Source organism: Misgurnus anguillicaudatus, chromosome 6 (genome assembly GCF_027580225.2).
Source record: "Misgurnus anguillicaudatus chromosome 6, ASM2758022v2, whole genome shotgun sequence".
Lineage (NCBI taxonomy): Eukaryota > Metazoa > Chordata > Actinopteri > Cypriniformes > Cobitidae > Misgurnus > Misgurnus anguillicaudatus.
Genome location: NC_073342.2, coordinates 8,670,615 through 8,686,171, shown reverse-complemented (window position 1 = coordinate 8,686,171; position 15,557 = coordinate 8,670,615). Strand labels below are relative to the sequence as shown.

The following is a 15,557-nucleotide window of genomic DNA, read 5'->3' as shown; positions in this document are numbered from 1 at the left end:
GGATCTCAACCTGAAATTTCAACGAAGGTGAAGCAAACCTGCATCGGATGGGAATCAGGAAAGCTGGGTGAGGTCGTTACACATTCTTTACACGCTGAACGTCTGCATGACGAAGAAAAACGAAAGAAGCAGAGAAAGGCCGATCAACAACTATCTTCAGCTTTTGTCAAGATAGGCGAATGGGGACAGCAACAGCGTAATCAGCACAGTTTCCCTTCACAAGGACAACGTGTACAGGAGAACTGGCAACAAAAAGAACGAGAGAAGAAAAAGGGGAACCAGTGGTAAGAAAATCAGATAGAGAAGATTTGCTGGTATTGCGGACAGAAAGGACACTTGAAAAACCGCAACCGGAATCCCAGGCGGAGGCGGGAAACATTGAGGGGTGTAAAGTAAAAGGGGACTAAAGCCAGTTGTTTATGGTAGACTCTGGGGCAACTCACTCTGTCATACGAAAAGATGAAGTCCCATGTGTTAACTTGAGTGTGCAGTTTAACTCATCTATAAGTGCTACGGGGCATATAGTGAGGGAAGAATTTACTGCTCCACTCTGTTGTATGCATGACAATAATACGTTTATGCATAGTTTCCTTGTGTCTGACGTGTGTCCGGTAAACCTTATGGGAAGGGATTTGATGTGTAAAATGAATGCTAGCATTTTATGTAACAACCAAGGCCAGAGTATTTCATGTTGGGATCCCAGAATGTTGTCTATGTGTGTGTGTCTGTTATATGTGTATGAATGGGCCTTTTGAGTGAAGATTTGCATGCTGAAGGGAAGATAAGATTGCCACAAGCTAGCGAGGTCATTTCAGCTGAAAACATGCATTGCACAGCTCATGTTGTTGACATAAGAGAGAGAGAGGGATAAGAGAAATGGTTTTCTGTAGTAACAGAAGGTTTGACTGTAACCCATGTATGCTGGAATGATTTATGGTGTGTGGCACTAGTTCAGTTGACAGAAAAGCAAAAACAGATTTTTGATGTTGAAAATTCAGTACCCCACATCCCCATTGTAAACAATACTAGTCAGCCATGGGAAAAAGCAGGAGAATTTGCAAAGGCCTGCAGTGAGGCTGTTGATTGGAAAACATTGGCAGATACCGTACAGTTCTCAGAGCAGTTATCAGCACAGAGAAGAGATTGTGCTGCTTTTTTCATGACTGAGAGACAGAGATTTGTAATACAGAAAGCTACTTCTGCTAATTTCAATTCACAAAACAATTTGCCAGTACACATGACGTATGCTATTATTGACTTAAGTTCTTGACAATGTACCTGATTACCTGTGGGCTAAAGACAAATTTGATGTAGGTTTGATTAAAGAGTGTGAACCAGAAACTATCACCCCAAAGAGTGATTACAGACAATGTAAACCCCAATATCCTCTAAAAAGGGAGGCACTTGAGGGGATAAGGCCAGTATTTTAGGTCTTATTGAAAAAGGGGATAATTATTCCCTGTCCACACTCACCTGTGAGAACACCTATTTTCCTGTACAAAAGGTCAGAGATGTAGGTCAGCCCACAGAGTGGAGGTTTGTTTAAGATCTCCTAGCAGTAAATGCTGCGGTACAACCGAGAGCACCAAATATGCCGAACCCTTACACAATTCTCTCACAGATACCAGTCGACAGCCAGTGGTTTTCTGTAGTGGATATTTCAAATGCATTTTCAGTTTTTCTGTCCATCTTGATAGCCAGTTTTGGTTTGCTTTTACATTTGAGGGGTACAGCGAGAGCCCCACAATTTACAACTCCGCATTCCATTGTTCATTACAGACACTTGTGTTGGATGATGATGTTGCTTTATTGCAGTACGTGGATGACCTCTTGGTGGCAGCACCGACTCAGCAATCGTGCACAGACAACACCATACGGCTGCTCACTCCACTAGCTAAGGAAGGTCATAGGGTCAACCCTAAGAAAGTGCAGTGCTCTGTCCAGAAAGTAACCTTTCTAGTACATGAAATTACACCAATGGGTAAGTCTCTCTCTCCAAAGAGAATAGAGGCAATAGCTATATTGCCAGTGAGTTACTGTAACTGCCCCATTACAGTACCATAACTGTACATGTTTTTTTACAGTATGATGCCTTTACTGCAGTGCCATTTTACAGTATAATACCCTTACTGTAACCTAGTTTTAAAAAATTGCCTTGAAGGGGAATCAAACCCAGGTCACCCATCTCATATGTCTATAACACTACCACAGTGCCACACAGTCACTTGATGAAAGTTACTCGCTACACTCCCCAAGTAGCCTCTTCTGTCACTCTCCCAACACTCCAAGGAGCGAAATCTTGGCGTCACTAGTGTTTTGAAGTCAAATTCAAATTTGACGGCCAATCATTTATCCATAATCCCTTTCTTGTTTCTAATTGTTATCTACAATTCTCAATAAAGTATTTACACTGCTGAAAAACATGTCACATTTTCAAATTTGCTTCACTGCTAAAAGCATAACAAATAAAATGTATTTCATTTCATAGATATATTTTATTTTCCATTTTATATGCTTTTATAACACTAGTTTATTCAACTACAGTAGCACTACTGCTGTTGTTTTACAGCAGTCTACCGCAAATTCAAAACATACAGTAAATCACTGTAAATTAAATGCTAATACCCATAATGCAATGCATATTACAGTAATGAAATGGAAAAGAAAATGATGGTATTTTACTGGGCATTTTGTGGTAAGTAACTGTAGAAATTACAGTGAAGTCTCTCCTGCAGAGTTCAGCTCCAGCTCTATTCAAGGACACCTGAATTAACTAATCAAGTTCTAAAGAGTCAACTGAAAACTACATTTAGGTTTTATCAGGGTTGGAGCTAAAATCTGCAGGCCATTGGCACACCAGGACCGACGTTGCCTACCCCTGCTGTAGAGGATCCTTAGGTGAGTTAGAGTGTGATTATATATGGGCTTGTCTTCGTGCTGATTGGGTAGCTTGTTGATTTTATGATTGTAGACAGCTGGTGATACCTCTCTAGAATGCCACAGTTTGCAGTACACCCTCTCCTCTTAACCAAATAAAATACAACCACATCTAAAAGTAAGTTTTGGTCATGAAGAGGCTTAAAAATCTCTGAATACGAGTTAAATTACCTTTGATTTAAAGAACCGTGCCCTTATAAGACAGGCTTATTATTTTCATTTTTAAAAAAGACCACAAGGAACCTTTCCAGATTTCTTCATTTTATACAAGGTTTTAAAAATTTCCTTAATGACAGCCAAAATGACAAATTCAACAAAGACATGTAGGTTTATTTTGTAGAAATATTGAATTATTGTCTTTCATAGATACCTAGTGTGAAGTTCTGTAATCATTCAGGTAATATACTGGGAATACTGAATACTGGGAAACACATACAACAAACTCAGTAAATTGTGAACAGTTTAGGAGTAGTTTAAGCTTAGTTTTGTTCAAATTTATTACCTGTTTGAAAAAATCCACATGACAAAGCGCAATCTGAGGCGGTCACACTAATAAATTATGTTCCACTCGCCTTTAGTACTTAATCGCCCTGCCCACAATGGGGTATAGACCGTTTCAGCAGTAACAACATAAACAAGGGGATGCACGTAGCTACCTGTAAACTCCGCTAAGAATAAATAACAACAAAGTTCTTTAAACATAGTTTATTTATATAACAAGCAAAAAAACAACACATAGATTACCTAGGAAACCAAAACATTTGTTATTTTCGACGAGGCATTTGTTCAAGAGATCAGTTTAGCAACTAGTCAGAGCATTAAAAAAAACGAAACCGGAAGTAAGGTTCGGATCCAGATGTGTATCACGTGCTTCCAACGAAACCGTCTATATCCTAAGGTGTATATTCACGTAAGCACCACCCATCTGTGTAGTTACGCAAATATGTCTCATATTGTGTTGGTAAAAATTTACTTTGTGAACAGAGCATCGGAAAAAGCCATTTCCTCGTTATATGTCTCTATATATAGCGACTAAATGTGGGCAATTTCCTTGACAGGGCTTATCCTAATCAGAGACCAAAATGCATGCTTAAGCCGGTTGTGCCTCATAAGTCTTGAAAAGTGAAGCCGCTGGCTCTTTGATTGCCACCTGGTGGCTGGCTGCAGTACCAAGTCATAAACCCCGCCCTCTCTATTCAAACGAATGGAACTCTGCTTTAAATAAAAAAAAATTTTACACTTCCAATAAAAGTTTCCGAAAGATGCTTTTGTTCCTTTCAAGACGTTGATATATGTTCAAGTGTTCAATTTTTGTGATAAGTTTCATTTTAGCTAGTAATTTCATGCTATAGAAACGGGGCGTGTCGTTATGATTGGCGTGGTTGAATTGGTCAGGCAAGCATTTGGGCGGAAGTTTGATACCACGGCTCCGCCTCTGGCTTCACAGAAAATTCTTTCTGCGCATGCCTTGGCTCAGGGCCGGAGTGGGGCCACTTTTCAGCCCGGGAGTTTCAGGCCCAAGACCGGCCCACTTTTTCCATAGTGTTATTCCAAATTAGCACTTTTTTCAAATTGGATAAATAAAGCAACAGTTCAGCTCTTACTATAGTTTTTATTCATATCATGGTTCAAAAAAAAAGGTAAAAGTTAAATAATATTTCACTTAAGATGAGAAGTTAACAAAAATATTCCTCTACACTCTGGGTTATTTTTGACCCATAATGGGTAAATATTGGACAGAACAAATGCAGGGTTAAAAATAACCCAATGTTGGGTTGTTGTTATGCAACCATGGATTATAATAACCCAACAGTTGGGTTAAAACAACCCAGCATTGGGTCAATTTTAACCCAACAGCGTGTTCTGTCCAATATTTACCCATTATGGGTCAAAAATAACCCAGCCCTGTTTAGAGTCTATTCCACAAGGAAAGGTTGATAAATTATTAGCATTGCTAATGCTATGAGGCCTATGATTAATCAGATGCAAATATAAATATAAAACCCAGTCCTAATTAAAAAAGAAAACAGTTTGACAAAAAATATTAAATCCAATATTGGGTAAATATATAGCATAAAAAGTGATTTATAAGCTTTTTTTAGGCTGCTTATTTTTGACTGGGAACACAAAAGGTGTTATATGGTTCTGAACACAACCTGATGCTTAAATAACTTTAATTCATATTGTTTACTCATTGCCTCCTCGTTTTTAGCGGGGAACTGGCTTATCTGCTGCTCAGAAACTGCTTGCATAATATTTGCAAAGTCTATGAATCGCACGTACACACAAAAGGCTAATATTTTAACAAAAAAAATGTTGGTTTGTAAATAGTTTGAAAACGGTATTAGCCGAATAATTACGTTGCTAATGCTAACCATTACTAGCCTTTTTCTCTTTAAGTTACCTGTTGTCACTTTTGTTTGTCCTCTTGAAAATAAATTTGAAGTTTGGCACATTTGGCAGCATCTTCCTACAATGGCTTTTTTCTTCAACCTGTTTTTTTACGCCCTCCTCCTCTCAGACGCGTTTTGTTACGGTAGCGCCGGCCCAGCCTACCGGAGAAAAGTTTTGGAAAAGACGTGCTATGGACCGAACCAACTCTATGGGAGGGGAAAACTCCTTCACATGGTACAACCCATGCAGAGGCTGCGCGCTGCAGTGTCAATGCGAAACGTGTGAAGTGTCATTTAAGAGAAGACAGACTCACTAACGTGACAAATGTAAAAAAAAAAAAACTCGACCGGCCCAAAAGTGAAGCGGCCCACTGGGAATCCTCCCGGTTCTCCCGATTACCCACTCCGGGCCTGCCTTGGCTCCAAACTTAAGTTTTTACGTAACATGGCGGCGACCATGGACATTTTTGGCTTAAATTCATTACAATGGAGGGAGGCGACGTGTCGTCCATCTTTTTTTTACAGTCTATGATTTAAGCTGCTTTAATTTAAAAATACCTTGTAATGACATATAACATTGCTGTTGTTTTGTCTCAAGATGGACACCTGTAATGTTTTTTTGTAATGGTTGCTTGTAAAAACTACTTAAAGGGGACATTTCACAAGACTTATTTTAGATGTAAAATAAATCTTTGGTGTCCCCAGAGTACATATGTGTAGTTAAAAATATCATATAGCTGAATAGTCTTTTAAAGGGTATATTTGGGTGTGTTCTTTTAAATGCAAGCCGATCACTGCACTAAATGGCAGTGCTGTGGTTGGATAGTGCAGATTGGGGGGTATTATGAACTGATCTTGGACAATTGAATGACGAGTTTACAGTGCCTTATTGCGGTGTAACACACACTCTAAAAATGGCTGGGTATATTTTTGGGTTGATATTATGCAACCATGGGGTATAATAACCCAGCAGTTGGGTTTAAACAACCCAGCATTGGGTCAATTTTAACCCAGCACGTGTTCTGTCCAATATTTACCCATTATGTGTAAAAAATAACCCAGATGCATTTTTAGAGTGCATCAATTGAGAAAATAACTGTGCATGCTTAATGTGACTCCAGCAGCTCTGTGTGAACTGTCTGATGGCATTTCTATTTAGATTTGTGAAGAAATAAAATACATCCAAAAAATATAAATAAGAAATTTTTAATGCAGTTTAAAAGTTTTAAAGTAAATAATACATTTAACTTCACACACTGTCAGGGCAATATAATAGGGTTTCAGGGGCACTCTATTCCTGCATAGCAAATTATATATATGTATTAAAGTCATTGAGATAAACAAAATTCTGCTTTCATTAAAAACACAGATTTAGATTAATTCTTGATTATAAAGATCTTTTCAATAACAATATACAATGTCTAAGTAAAGAATCTGCTCATTATTATTGGATCATATCCTCAGTTATGGTGTCATCTTCCCCCACGTTCACAGTGATTTGCTTGCCCACCAGTTTGAAGATGTTCTCTGGTGCCATACCGTGCGGTTCAGCCACTTTTACTGTCAACATGTCGAGAGTTAACGTCACACCCTTTTTCAGTGCCATCCGGGCCACCACTGACTTACCCAACTGTACAAAAAACAAATCAGATATTATTCATATTTAATGACTTAATTTTCAGATCAGATGGATTAAGATAAACATTCAAGTCTTTTAAGAATCATTCATGATGAATTTAATATCTGACCTTGCTATGGCAGGATGATTCACAGGACAGCATCTGTTTGATTGGTGAACCCATGGCCGTCTCAACAGTCCTGATGGCTGTCACCAGTTCCTTAAGCTCAGCTGGCTCCAATGAAGCTGAATGGTCACTGCCTTTCCAAGTCTTGTCCAGGGTCACATGACGCTCCAACACCTTTGCTCCCATTGCCACAGCAGCCACAGACACATGAATGCCCGTCTCATGTCCAGAGTAGCCTATGGGAATGTCTGGAAACTCCTTCTGAAACTCCTAGATTTACAAAAGCCAAGTTTAACATTATTTTTAAATATGCTAAACTATAAATTCACATACTAAGAGCACACATTTATTGAAATAAAGCTGAAGAGGGGCGGAGCTCTTACAGTGATCAGACTGAGATTGATGTGCTCTGTCGGCAGTGGATAAGCGCTGGTGCACTGCAGAAAGGTGAAATTAGGATTGTGCTTCTTCACTGTTTGGTAAACACAGCGCATGGTGTCCATAGACTGCATACCACTGGAGATCACCATGGGACGACCTGAATAAATACATTTATTAAGTATCAAAACATTTAGAGCAGGGGTGGGCAACTTTGGTCCTGAGGGCCAGTGTCCCTGCAGAGTTTAGCTCCAACCCTAATCAAACACAGCTGAAAAATCTAATTGAAGTCTTCAGGACTGTTTGGAGATGACATTCAGGTGTGTTCGATTAAGGTTGAAGCTAAACTCTGCAGGACTGTGGCCCTCGATGCCCACCCCTGATTTAGAGAGACAAAAGTGGCTTCCAGAAGACAATAAGGTAAATATTTTATTAATGAAGGCTGAGGTTACGCAAACTGATTCTGTTATGGCTCCCATACGGCCAAAAATAAATATCACCTGCCAAAAATATATTTTTGCATTTAAAAATATTTCATATAAAGGTGGGCGATAAATCGCCTGTGATTCTTATGCGCATCTCATCGGTAAAGCCGGTTTTGTGATTAGTAGTAAATTGCCATCCCCTGCTTTCAGATGGAGCAGCATTTACGACACAGAGCCATAGTTAACCGAGAAGCTAGGCAAAATCGCTTTCATAATCGTGGACAAATCGCCTCTGATAATGTATGCGATTTTGCCGTGCTTCTCTGGGAACTACGGCTTTGTGTAGTAAATGCCTTTAATTTTTTTTTTAAATAACACAAAGAATGGCCTTCTCAGCTACCGTAGTTGCAACTTTTGCGTTATAGGGCAGGGTGTTCAGCGCATTTCTGTTTAAAAAACGCTGTGCAATGTTTTGTCAGGGCTAACGCAGCCCAGGTGATTGCGTTTTACTACTAATCACGAAACTGGCTTTACTGATGAGATACGCATGAGAATCGCCGGGTTGGTGAAAAGGTGATATACACCTTTAAATTAATATAACTCTGGCATTTTTTTTTTTTTTTTTTTGGTCTAGAAGCCTAATTTTGGTTTTAATTTTGGTAATTTTTGGTTTTAAAGAAGACACTTTAACGTTTTTTAGGGAAGTGTCTAGAGGTGAAAATATATATATTTTTAAAGCAGTTTACATTTATTTGTAATAAATAAAAATGCAATATAGTATAATTTTTAATACATAAATTGTCAAAAAACTGAGGTTTGTGCTGGTTTGCTTTGAGGTTTGCTGCATACTTGTGTCACAAATGAATAAATTACAGTTACTGCATTATTATTACTGCTAAAAGGTTTTGAAATATGAAAACTACATTCTTAGACCTTTCCAACAATATATAGTTTGTCGTGATAGATTAACATTTTCATAGAAAATATTGAAATAAACGTAGGTGTCCCGCTCACGGGACAGCGCCAATTAACGGGTTAAAAAATTATAAATAATAATATAATAAATAAATAAACTGTATTAATATAAATATAAATAATAAACTAATTATTAAATACACTACTTTAAAAGGACTTTGTTGTTATTTATTCATCGCAGAGTTTACCGGAAGTTACGTGATGACTACGAATGCCGCTTGTTTATGTTGTTACTGCTGAAACCGGCCTATATGGCCTTCAGTAGCCAAAGTGTAACTAGTCAAAATGTACTATTTGCTAAGATACTGTAGTAGCAAGACCAATGACTGACTGATACAACAAATTTTACAAGTTCAGAGGTGAGTTTTACCTTTCTTTGCAGTTTTCTCCAGGTACTGTATGTTGTTTGTGTCAGCTGAGGCCACTTTAAAAAATGGTACATTTATCTCATGAAGAAATTGTACAGCCATCTGATTAAAGGAGGGCCAAGAAACATACTGAATTATATAGAAATCACATGTGAGGTTTATGTGCACATTTAATTATATTTAATAAAACAGATGGTCATTTGACAATAACTTAAAACGTATTTTCCTTGTTATCATGTTTACCTCGTCCATTCCTGATGCTGTAAAGAAAATGCCAATGTCATTTGCATACTTCTGTAGTTCCCTGTACTGCTGGTGACTGAACTCCAGGTGTCGCTTGTGAGCTCCATAGGTTGGGCCCCAAGCGTGAGGAGACGTATAAGGGCGCTCCAGAGCATGTTTGGTGAATCTGTGCTCGATCTCGCTCTTCTGAAACTTAACACAGTCGGCTCCACAATCCTGAACAACAAGAAGAAACAAACTAAAGCAAAAGTAGTAGAAAGTATGAACTAAACAAAAGTAAGAGGGAGAGAGAGAGAGAGAGAGAGAGAGAGAGAAAGACAGAAACTTAATCTTGGGCTTACAGGAGACACCATCGATCATGATTTGAGGATAAAAAATTGAAGACTGGATTATGATGTACCTGTATAAGGTGAGCAGACACTCGTGTCTATTATATCAGAAATTTACATTGATGAATATATTCATTTTTAACTGTTATAGGTCATTTTAGAGACAAAAGTCCACAGTGGAATGACGACAACAGAATACACGGAGTACACACGAACAGTGCAAATTGACACATATCACCTCCGACTCCTCTGGCTGATTGTTTGGCGATAATCTAAACAAATTCAAACTTTAAATAAGCTTCAAACTAATTCCATCAGAGAAACTTGAGATCTGTTCAATGATATGCATCATGTTACCATAACTAGTATCAATGAAACTGGTATCAAAGTTAATTTTAATTAAGGCGATTATTGGAGGTTCTGATGGTTTGTGCAGAAGAAAAGCATATAGTGATGAATAGACTGCCAACAGGTTTTTGTGATGGTAGGGGTAAGGGACTGGGGTAGGTTAAGGGGAATATAATGTACAGTTTGTACAGTATAAAATACATTGCATCTATGGGGTGTGTGCTTACCTGCGTGTGAAATAAACGATGATGGCTACATTTGACTTTCATCTATTGTGATCTAATGTTTTAGTAGAACACATTTTAACAACTTAATGATCACAAACCCATAATAGCACTGTCAAAAATAAAGGTACAAAGCTGTCACTGGGGCAGTACCCTTTAAAAATGTCCTAATATGTACCATTTGGGTACAAATATTTATATTTGAACTGCCAATATGTACCTTTGAAGTACTAATATATAGTATTATACTAATATTATATGCACTCTTTGGGTACAAAGGTGTACCTTTTTGAAAGGGTACTGTCCCAGTGACAACTTTTGTACCTTTATTTCTGAGATTGAACTTTAATCCGTAACTAAAGTTTAATAGAATAACGTTCAACATCATATGAGTTTAAGAAACATAAATACACATTTATTGTTTTGGTGACAGTATACATTGTAATGCATTTTTGTTTCAAATTAAAATAATTCATTCATTTTCATGTTCAATTGATTTTTCTGGCCCATTTGAGCTGATCATTGTGTAGTTATCCTCTTGGCAGACTTTTGACGAAATAACTGCTGTGGAACAAAAAATTATTGTTAAAATAATTTAAATGTGTTTCTAGGAGAAAATTAGTCGCCAGTGTGTGTGAAGAAACATCCTGTTATTATACAAATCCATTTATTCTCCTTTAAACCGCAACAGTCAAATAAAACAGGCTGTTGGGGATCCCCTATTAATTGATGTCACATTAATTCCGCCCCAACCGTAACTGTTCACAGACTCTGCCTTATGGGCGCGTAGTTCAATCTTCTGCCACAGGCACACGTTTTGATGTAGTCCAAAACACGTGTAAACACTCTACCTCTTACTTTGCATATGGGGAGGGGAACAGAAGCTTTCTTTGCATTTAAAGAAACACACACAAAAACAGCACGTTTTCATTGTAGCCACAAATGGCCATGTTCAACGCCATACAATGAAAGATCTGTGGTGTATTTTGAGCTGAAACTTTAGAGAAACATTCTGGGGACACCAGACACTATTTTTTATATTGCTGAAAAACCTTGGTTAGTGGCCCTTTAAATAGTTAGCGCCCCTATTTTTGAGCATTATCTGAAAAAGGACATACCCAAACTAAAACGACTTCAGCTCTTAAAGCATATGGTATATATTTATAATTGTGGTCTTGTTTGAAACTAGACACTTCGCATGTTGTTTTCCCTAGTTTTTGTTGTTTTGGATTAAAATGTGGGATGTATTTTGAAGAGTGGACCCTTACGTGCAATGTATGCTGGCGTTTCTTGGATTTATCCAAAATGATCAGAACCATAAGAGATTAAATCTTAGTACTGACATTCATTTTAACATTTGGTCCTTCAGCATTTCATTGAACCCTTTCCACCCCAGTGTATTGATTGCAAAAACAAGCTCAGAAAATGAATACAGAAATCCATAGACACGCCCCTAGGGGCCGCCCACAGGTTATTACATTACATAAAATACGGTGCACAGAAAATGTTGTGGCCACTTAGATGATAGGAAAAAATACCTATTTTAGCTGAGTTAACCCTATTATTAAGAATTTATTTCAGTAGTTTAGGTATTTAAGGTCAGTTAAATTTACACTAAAGTTTGCAAAAATAAAAACACTTAACACCAGTGATCTACTGCAAACCTTCTGTCCAGTTTTGCATAAAAACACAGTTTGACACCATGCCATTCAAGGTGGTTAAGGTTGTTCTTGGTGAGTGTTTATTACAAAAAATACTACATTTAGATGTTCAGACTAACTGGTCAAACAATACTTTACCTTAGCCATTTTGATCATTCTTCTGGCAATTTCAATGTCTCCTTGATGGTTCTGTCCAATCTCAGCGATAATAAAACAGGGATTGGAGCCCCCGATTTTTCTTCCAGGACAAAGTTCAAACACAGATGACATTTTGTAGATAAAACGATAAAAGATTGCAGGTGTTGACAGTGTGCAGACAATACAGCAAAGGGGCCAAATAAAGGGAAGTGTGATTATTTAAAGGATGCAAGATGCTCCACCCCCTACTCCATTATTTCAGATATATCGTTTCAGTTTACAGCCTTGATTGAAATTATATAAATGAAAAAAAAGTGTGCAGCATGTTTTTAATCATTTATTTTCACATTTCTGATTCAGACCAAGTTTGATAGGACAATGTGGGGTAAAGATAAAGCAGTAACAAACCTAAATGAACTATTTATACTAATGTAATCTTGTAATAAAACAGTTTTTTGTAAACTAATAAATTATCATTAATAATAATTACTAGGTTATACCTAGGTAAATAGGAGCAAAAACAGCTATTAAAATAATCTATAATGTTTCTACTTTTATGCTTTAATTTAAAAAATCACAAAAATATAATGTTTCATTGAAGTTAGACAATTAAAAGTGAAGAAGAAATTACATTACAAAATAAATCATTAAATAAAGGGGTGCCCATATTTATGCCCAGTGAGTTTTAGAGAAAATGATTTATTTCGTTATGTCATTTCCCCTTCACTTTCAATTGTTTTACTTCAATGAAACATTATATTTTGTGATTTTTTTTAAATTAAAGCTTAAAAGAAGAAACATTAAGATTATTTTTGTAGCTTTCTTTGTTCATATTTACCAAGGGTGCCCAAACGTTCGAGCCCCGCTGTATCTCTGTTGGCCATAATCCGTGTTTCACTATAATTTGTATTTATTTTTCATTATAAGGCCTCATCCTTAACATCTGCCTGTTGGCTTTTCAAATATTTAACCAATATACTGTATAGAGTATAATAAAGAGCTTCTAAAACATGTTTAATGTTCACTTAACTTTAAACAAACTTTTGCCAGTAAATAACATAAATATAAAATCTACAGTAAGTTACTGACAACCAGCTGCCACCCTGTTTGGGAAACTGACGCAATTTTTTAATTTTTTTTATAACATAATAAATTACAATATAATAAAGCGTGTGTTGCTTTTTTATTTTATTTTATCCATGCCATAAAACGTTAAAACTGCGTGTTCGTACAAGATTCTGATAAGATTACTGGAACTGGATGTCAAATTACATTGATACAGTTGTTTCTTTCAATTTCTCACATAAACTGACATGGTTTACTCATTTTTTCCTTCTCCACAGCTAAAAGATATAATTGCACATATGAAGCCTACCAGGTCACTTTTCGATGTGATCCCCTTTCTTTTATATAAAAAGGTGGTTGACTGCAGTGGTCCAATAGTTTTGATCTATTATGAATAGTAGCCTGTTAAGTGGTGTTGTTCCAGCCCGTTTTAAACCTGCAGGATGGGTTAAATATTAAATATTTAATCCATAAATATTTGGATTAAATATTTCTTTTCATCCAAACTTTAAGCTGCCTTTTGTTTTAAAGATAATGAAGAAGAGTGTGTGTTGAACAAATAAAATCTTGGATAAATTTCATTCAGGGTTTAGAGATAAGTACAGAGTCCTTTTTTATTTTAAGGGTCTGATGATGATAATATTGTGAGGATTTATGACAAGAAAAGAACCCAAATGCAGACGTAACTAAATAAGGATTTATTGCACAAAAACAGGGGAAAACAAAGACCCACGAGGGGGTAAACAAGACAGGATCACACTACACTAAACTAAACTAACATAAAACTAAACATGAACCAACATTAAACTACAAATGACAAACTAGACTAAATATACTCAATACTCACAAATGCAAGACTCTGGAACACGGCAGGGATGGTAACAAGACGAACGCGCACTGGACAACAAACACAAGGACTCTTAAATAGGGAGAAAGTAAATTACATACACCTGGAAATCATTACAAGTAAGGGATCGGTGAAAAAGTGACGAGACCCGGGAAATGCGTGGTCAGAATAAACCAAATACTAAAACCACACATTTCCCACATAAAACATGGTACTGCCAGGACCCCGAACACAAAGACTAGATGTAATAAAACACATGATTTCAGACGGATCCTGACAAATATCTTATGTGGTGTTGACTCTGGAGGGTGTGTCATTTTATCAATGTTAAATCTTACTGCTGCCTTTGACACAGATTCTAATTGATTTTCTTAAAAATCAGGTTGGCCTTGAAATGTTTTTATTTTTATTTAAATGGTTAACCTACTGTAGGGGACTGCTCTTCAACTGTTGCCCCTATCTTGTGTGGAGTTCCTCAGGGTTCAATCTTGGGACCAAGTTTATTTTTTACCTTATATGCTCCCTATAGGTTTAATCTTTGAAAAAAATATGGCATCCATTATCATTTGTATACTGATGATAATTCTATTTACCATTAAACTTGGGGATATTTTTTGGCTGAAAATAAGTGTTGTTGGCTAACGACTTTCACCAACTGAATGAGGATAAGACTGAGGATCTGTGAAGGATAACAAAGACAGCTTGAGGTTTCTTTCAGTGAAGACCTTAACTGGTATAAAAACCTTGGTGTTTTTTATTCAGAATGTAACATTTTTTTGGCAAATAAATGCGGTTAAAACCAACATTTAAGATGTTTTTTATGTATATTAAAGTTGAAGTATATTTTCTCAGTTGTTATCATCTCAGTTGTATTACTTTAATGCACTGTATTTTGGGTGTGAGTCAGACCACTCTCTCTCACCCACATTTCTGATTTAATTTGTTTGCATCATTCTAACAGATCTCTGCTGTTAAATGATCAGTTGAACCCTATGATTCATCAATCTTGTTTAAAATGTAAAGGTAATTGGGCCTTTTCGTTGCAGCTCCTAAGTGTCTGATTGTTGTTCCCTCTGTGGCCACCCGAGGTCTCTTCCCCACATGGTCACATTCATTAAGAAGTGCATTTCCCACAACCCTGTCTGTATCACATACCATGGCACTCAGCTGTTTTAACTCACCCTGTTAGTATTTGTGCATATTGAAGAGTTTCGTTGCAAAACGAGATAACTCTGTTTTAAACATTATTGTCAAAACATGTTTATTATTATGTTATCATTATTATCATTATTATTTTGTTTTATTGTGCTACTTAGCTGTATTTATAAGTTATGAAGGTTTAAATCAAAACAAATCAACTGCAGTTGAATTAATATTAATTGGAATGCACAACCAAAAAACGAGATTTCTGAAAAATAAAAAAACGTAGTTATCTCGTTTTGAAACTCTTCATATATATACCCTGTCTGTTCAGTTCTTGT

The 15,557-nt window shown here is 36.7% G+C and overlaps 2 protein-coding genes and 1 long non-coding RNA gene across 3 annotated transcripts in view; 1 reads left to right on the top strand and 2 right to left on the bottom strand.

Moving 5' to 3' along the window:
- The window catches only part of LOC129433922 (N-acylneuraminate cytidylyltransferase B), an 89,592-nt gene that overhangs the window by 47,599 nt on the left and 26,436 nt on the right, over positions 1-15,557 (bottom strand). The gene's annotated exons all lie outside the window — the stretch shown is intronic.
- On the bottom strand, positions 6,521-12,356 carry LOC129433135 (N-acetylneuraminate-9-phosphate synthase). Its single transcript, XM_055191626.2, has 6 exons — positions 12,165-12,356; positions 9,465-9,680; positions 9,224-9,323; positions 7,459-7,613; positions 7,079-7,345; positions 6,521-6,960 (listed from the first exon to the last, which is right to left on the bottom strand). The coding sequence occupies exons 1-6, from the start codon at positions 12,294-12,296 to the stop codon at positions 6,775-6,777; spliced, it is 1,056 nt and encodes a 351-aa protein (XP_055047601.1). The 5' UTR covers positions 12,297-12,356; the 3' UTR covers positions 6,521-6,774.
- LOC129433136 (uncharacterized) overlaps positions 9,671-15,557 on the top strand; it is a 25,430-nt gene continuing 19,543 nt past the window's right edge. The window contains exon 1 of the long non-coding RNA XR_012369962.1: positions 9,671-9,873. This is a non-coding gene — a long non-coding RNA (uncharacterized lncRNA). The remainder of the gene's footprint in view (positions 9,874-15,557) is intronic.

What these genes read in the sequence shown, in the direction of transcription:
- LOC129433135 (XM_055191626.2), bottom strand. Translation starts at nt 12,296, where the DNA reads ATGTCATCTGTGTTTGAACTTTGTCCTGGAAGAAAAATCGGGGGCTCC. An exon ending in CAGCATCAGGAATGGACGAG is followed by an intron (nt 9,324 to 9,464) that starts GTAAACATGATA and finishes TCCTTTAATCAG; the next exon opens with ATGGCTGTACAATTTCTTCA. An exon ending in AATCATCCTGCCATAGCAAG is followed by an intron (nt 6,961 to 7,078) that starts GTCAGATATTAA and finishes TTTTTTGTACAG; the next exon opens with TTGGGTAAGTCAGTGGTGGC.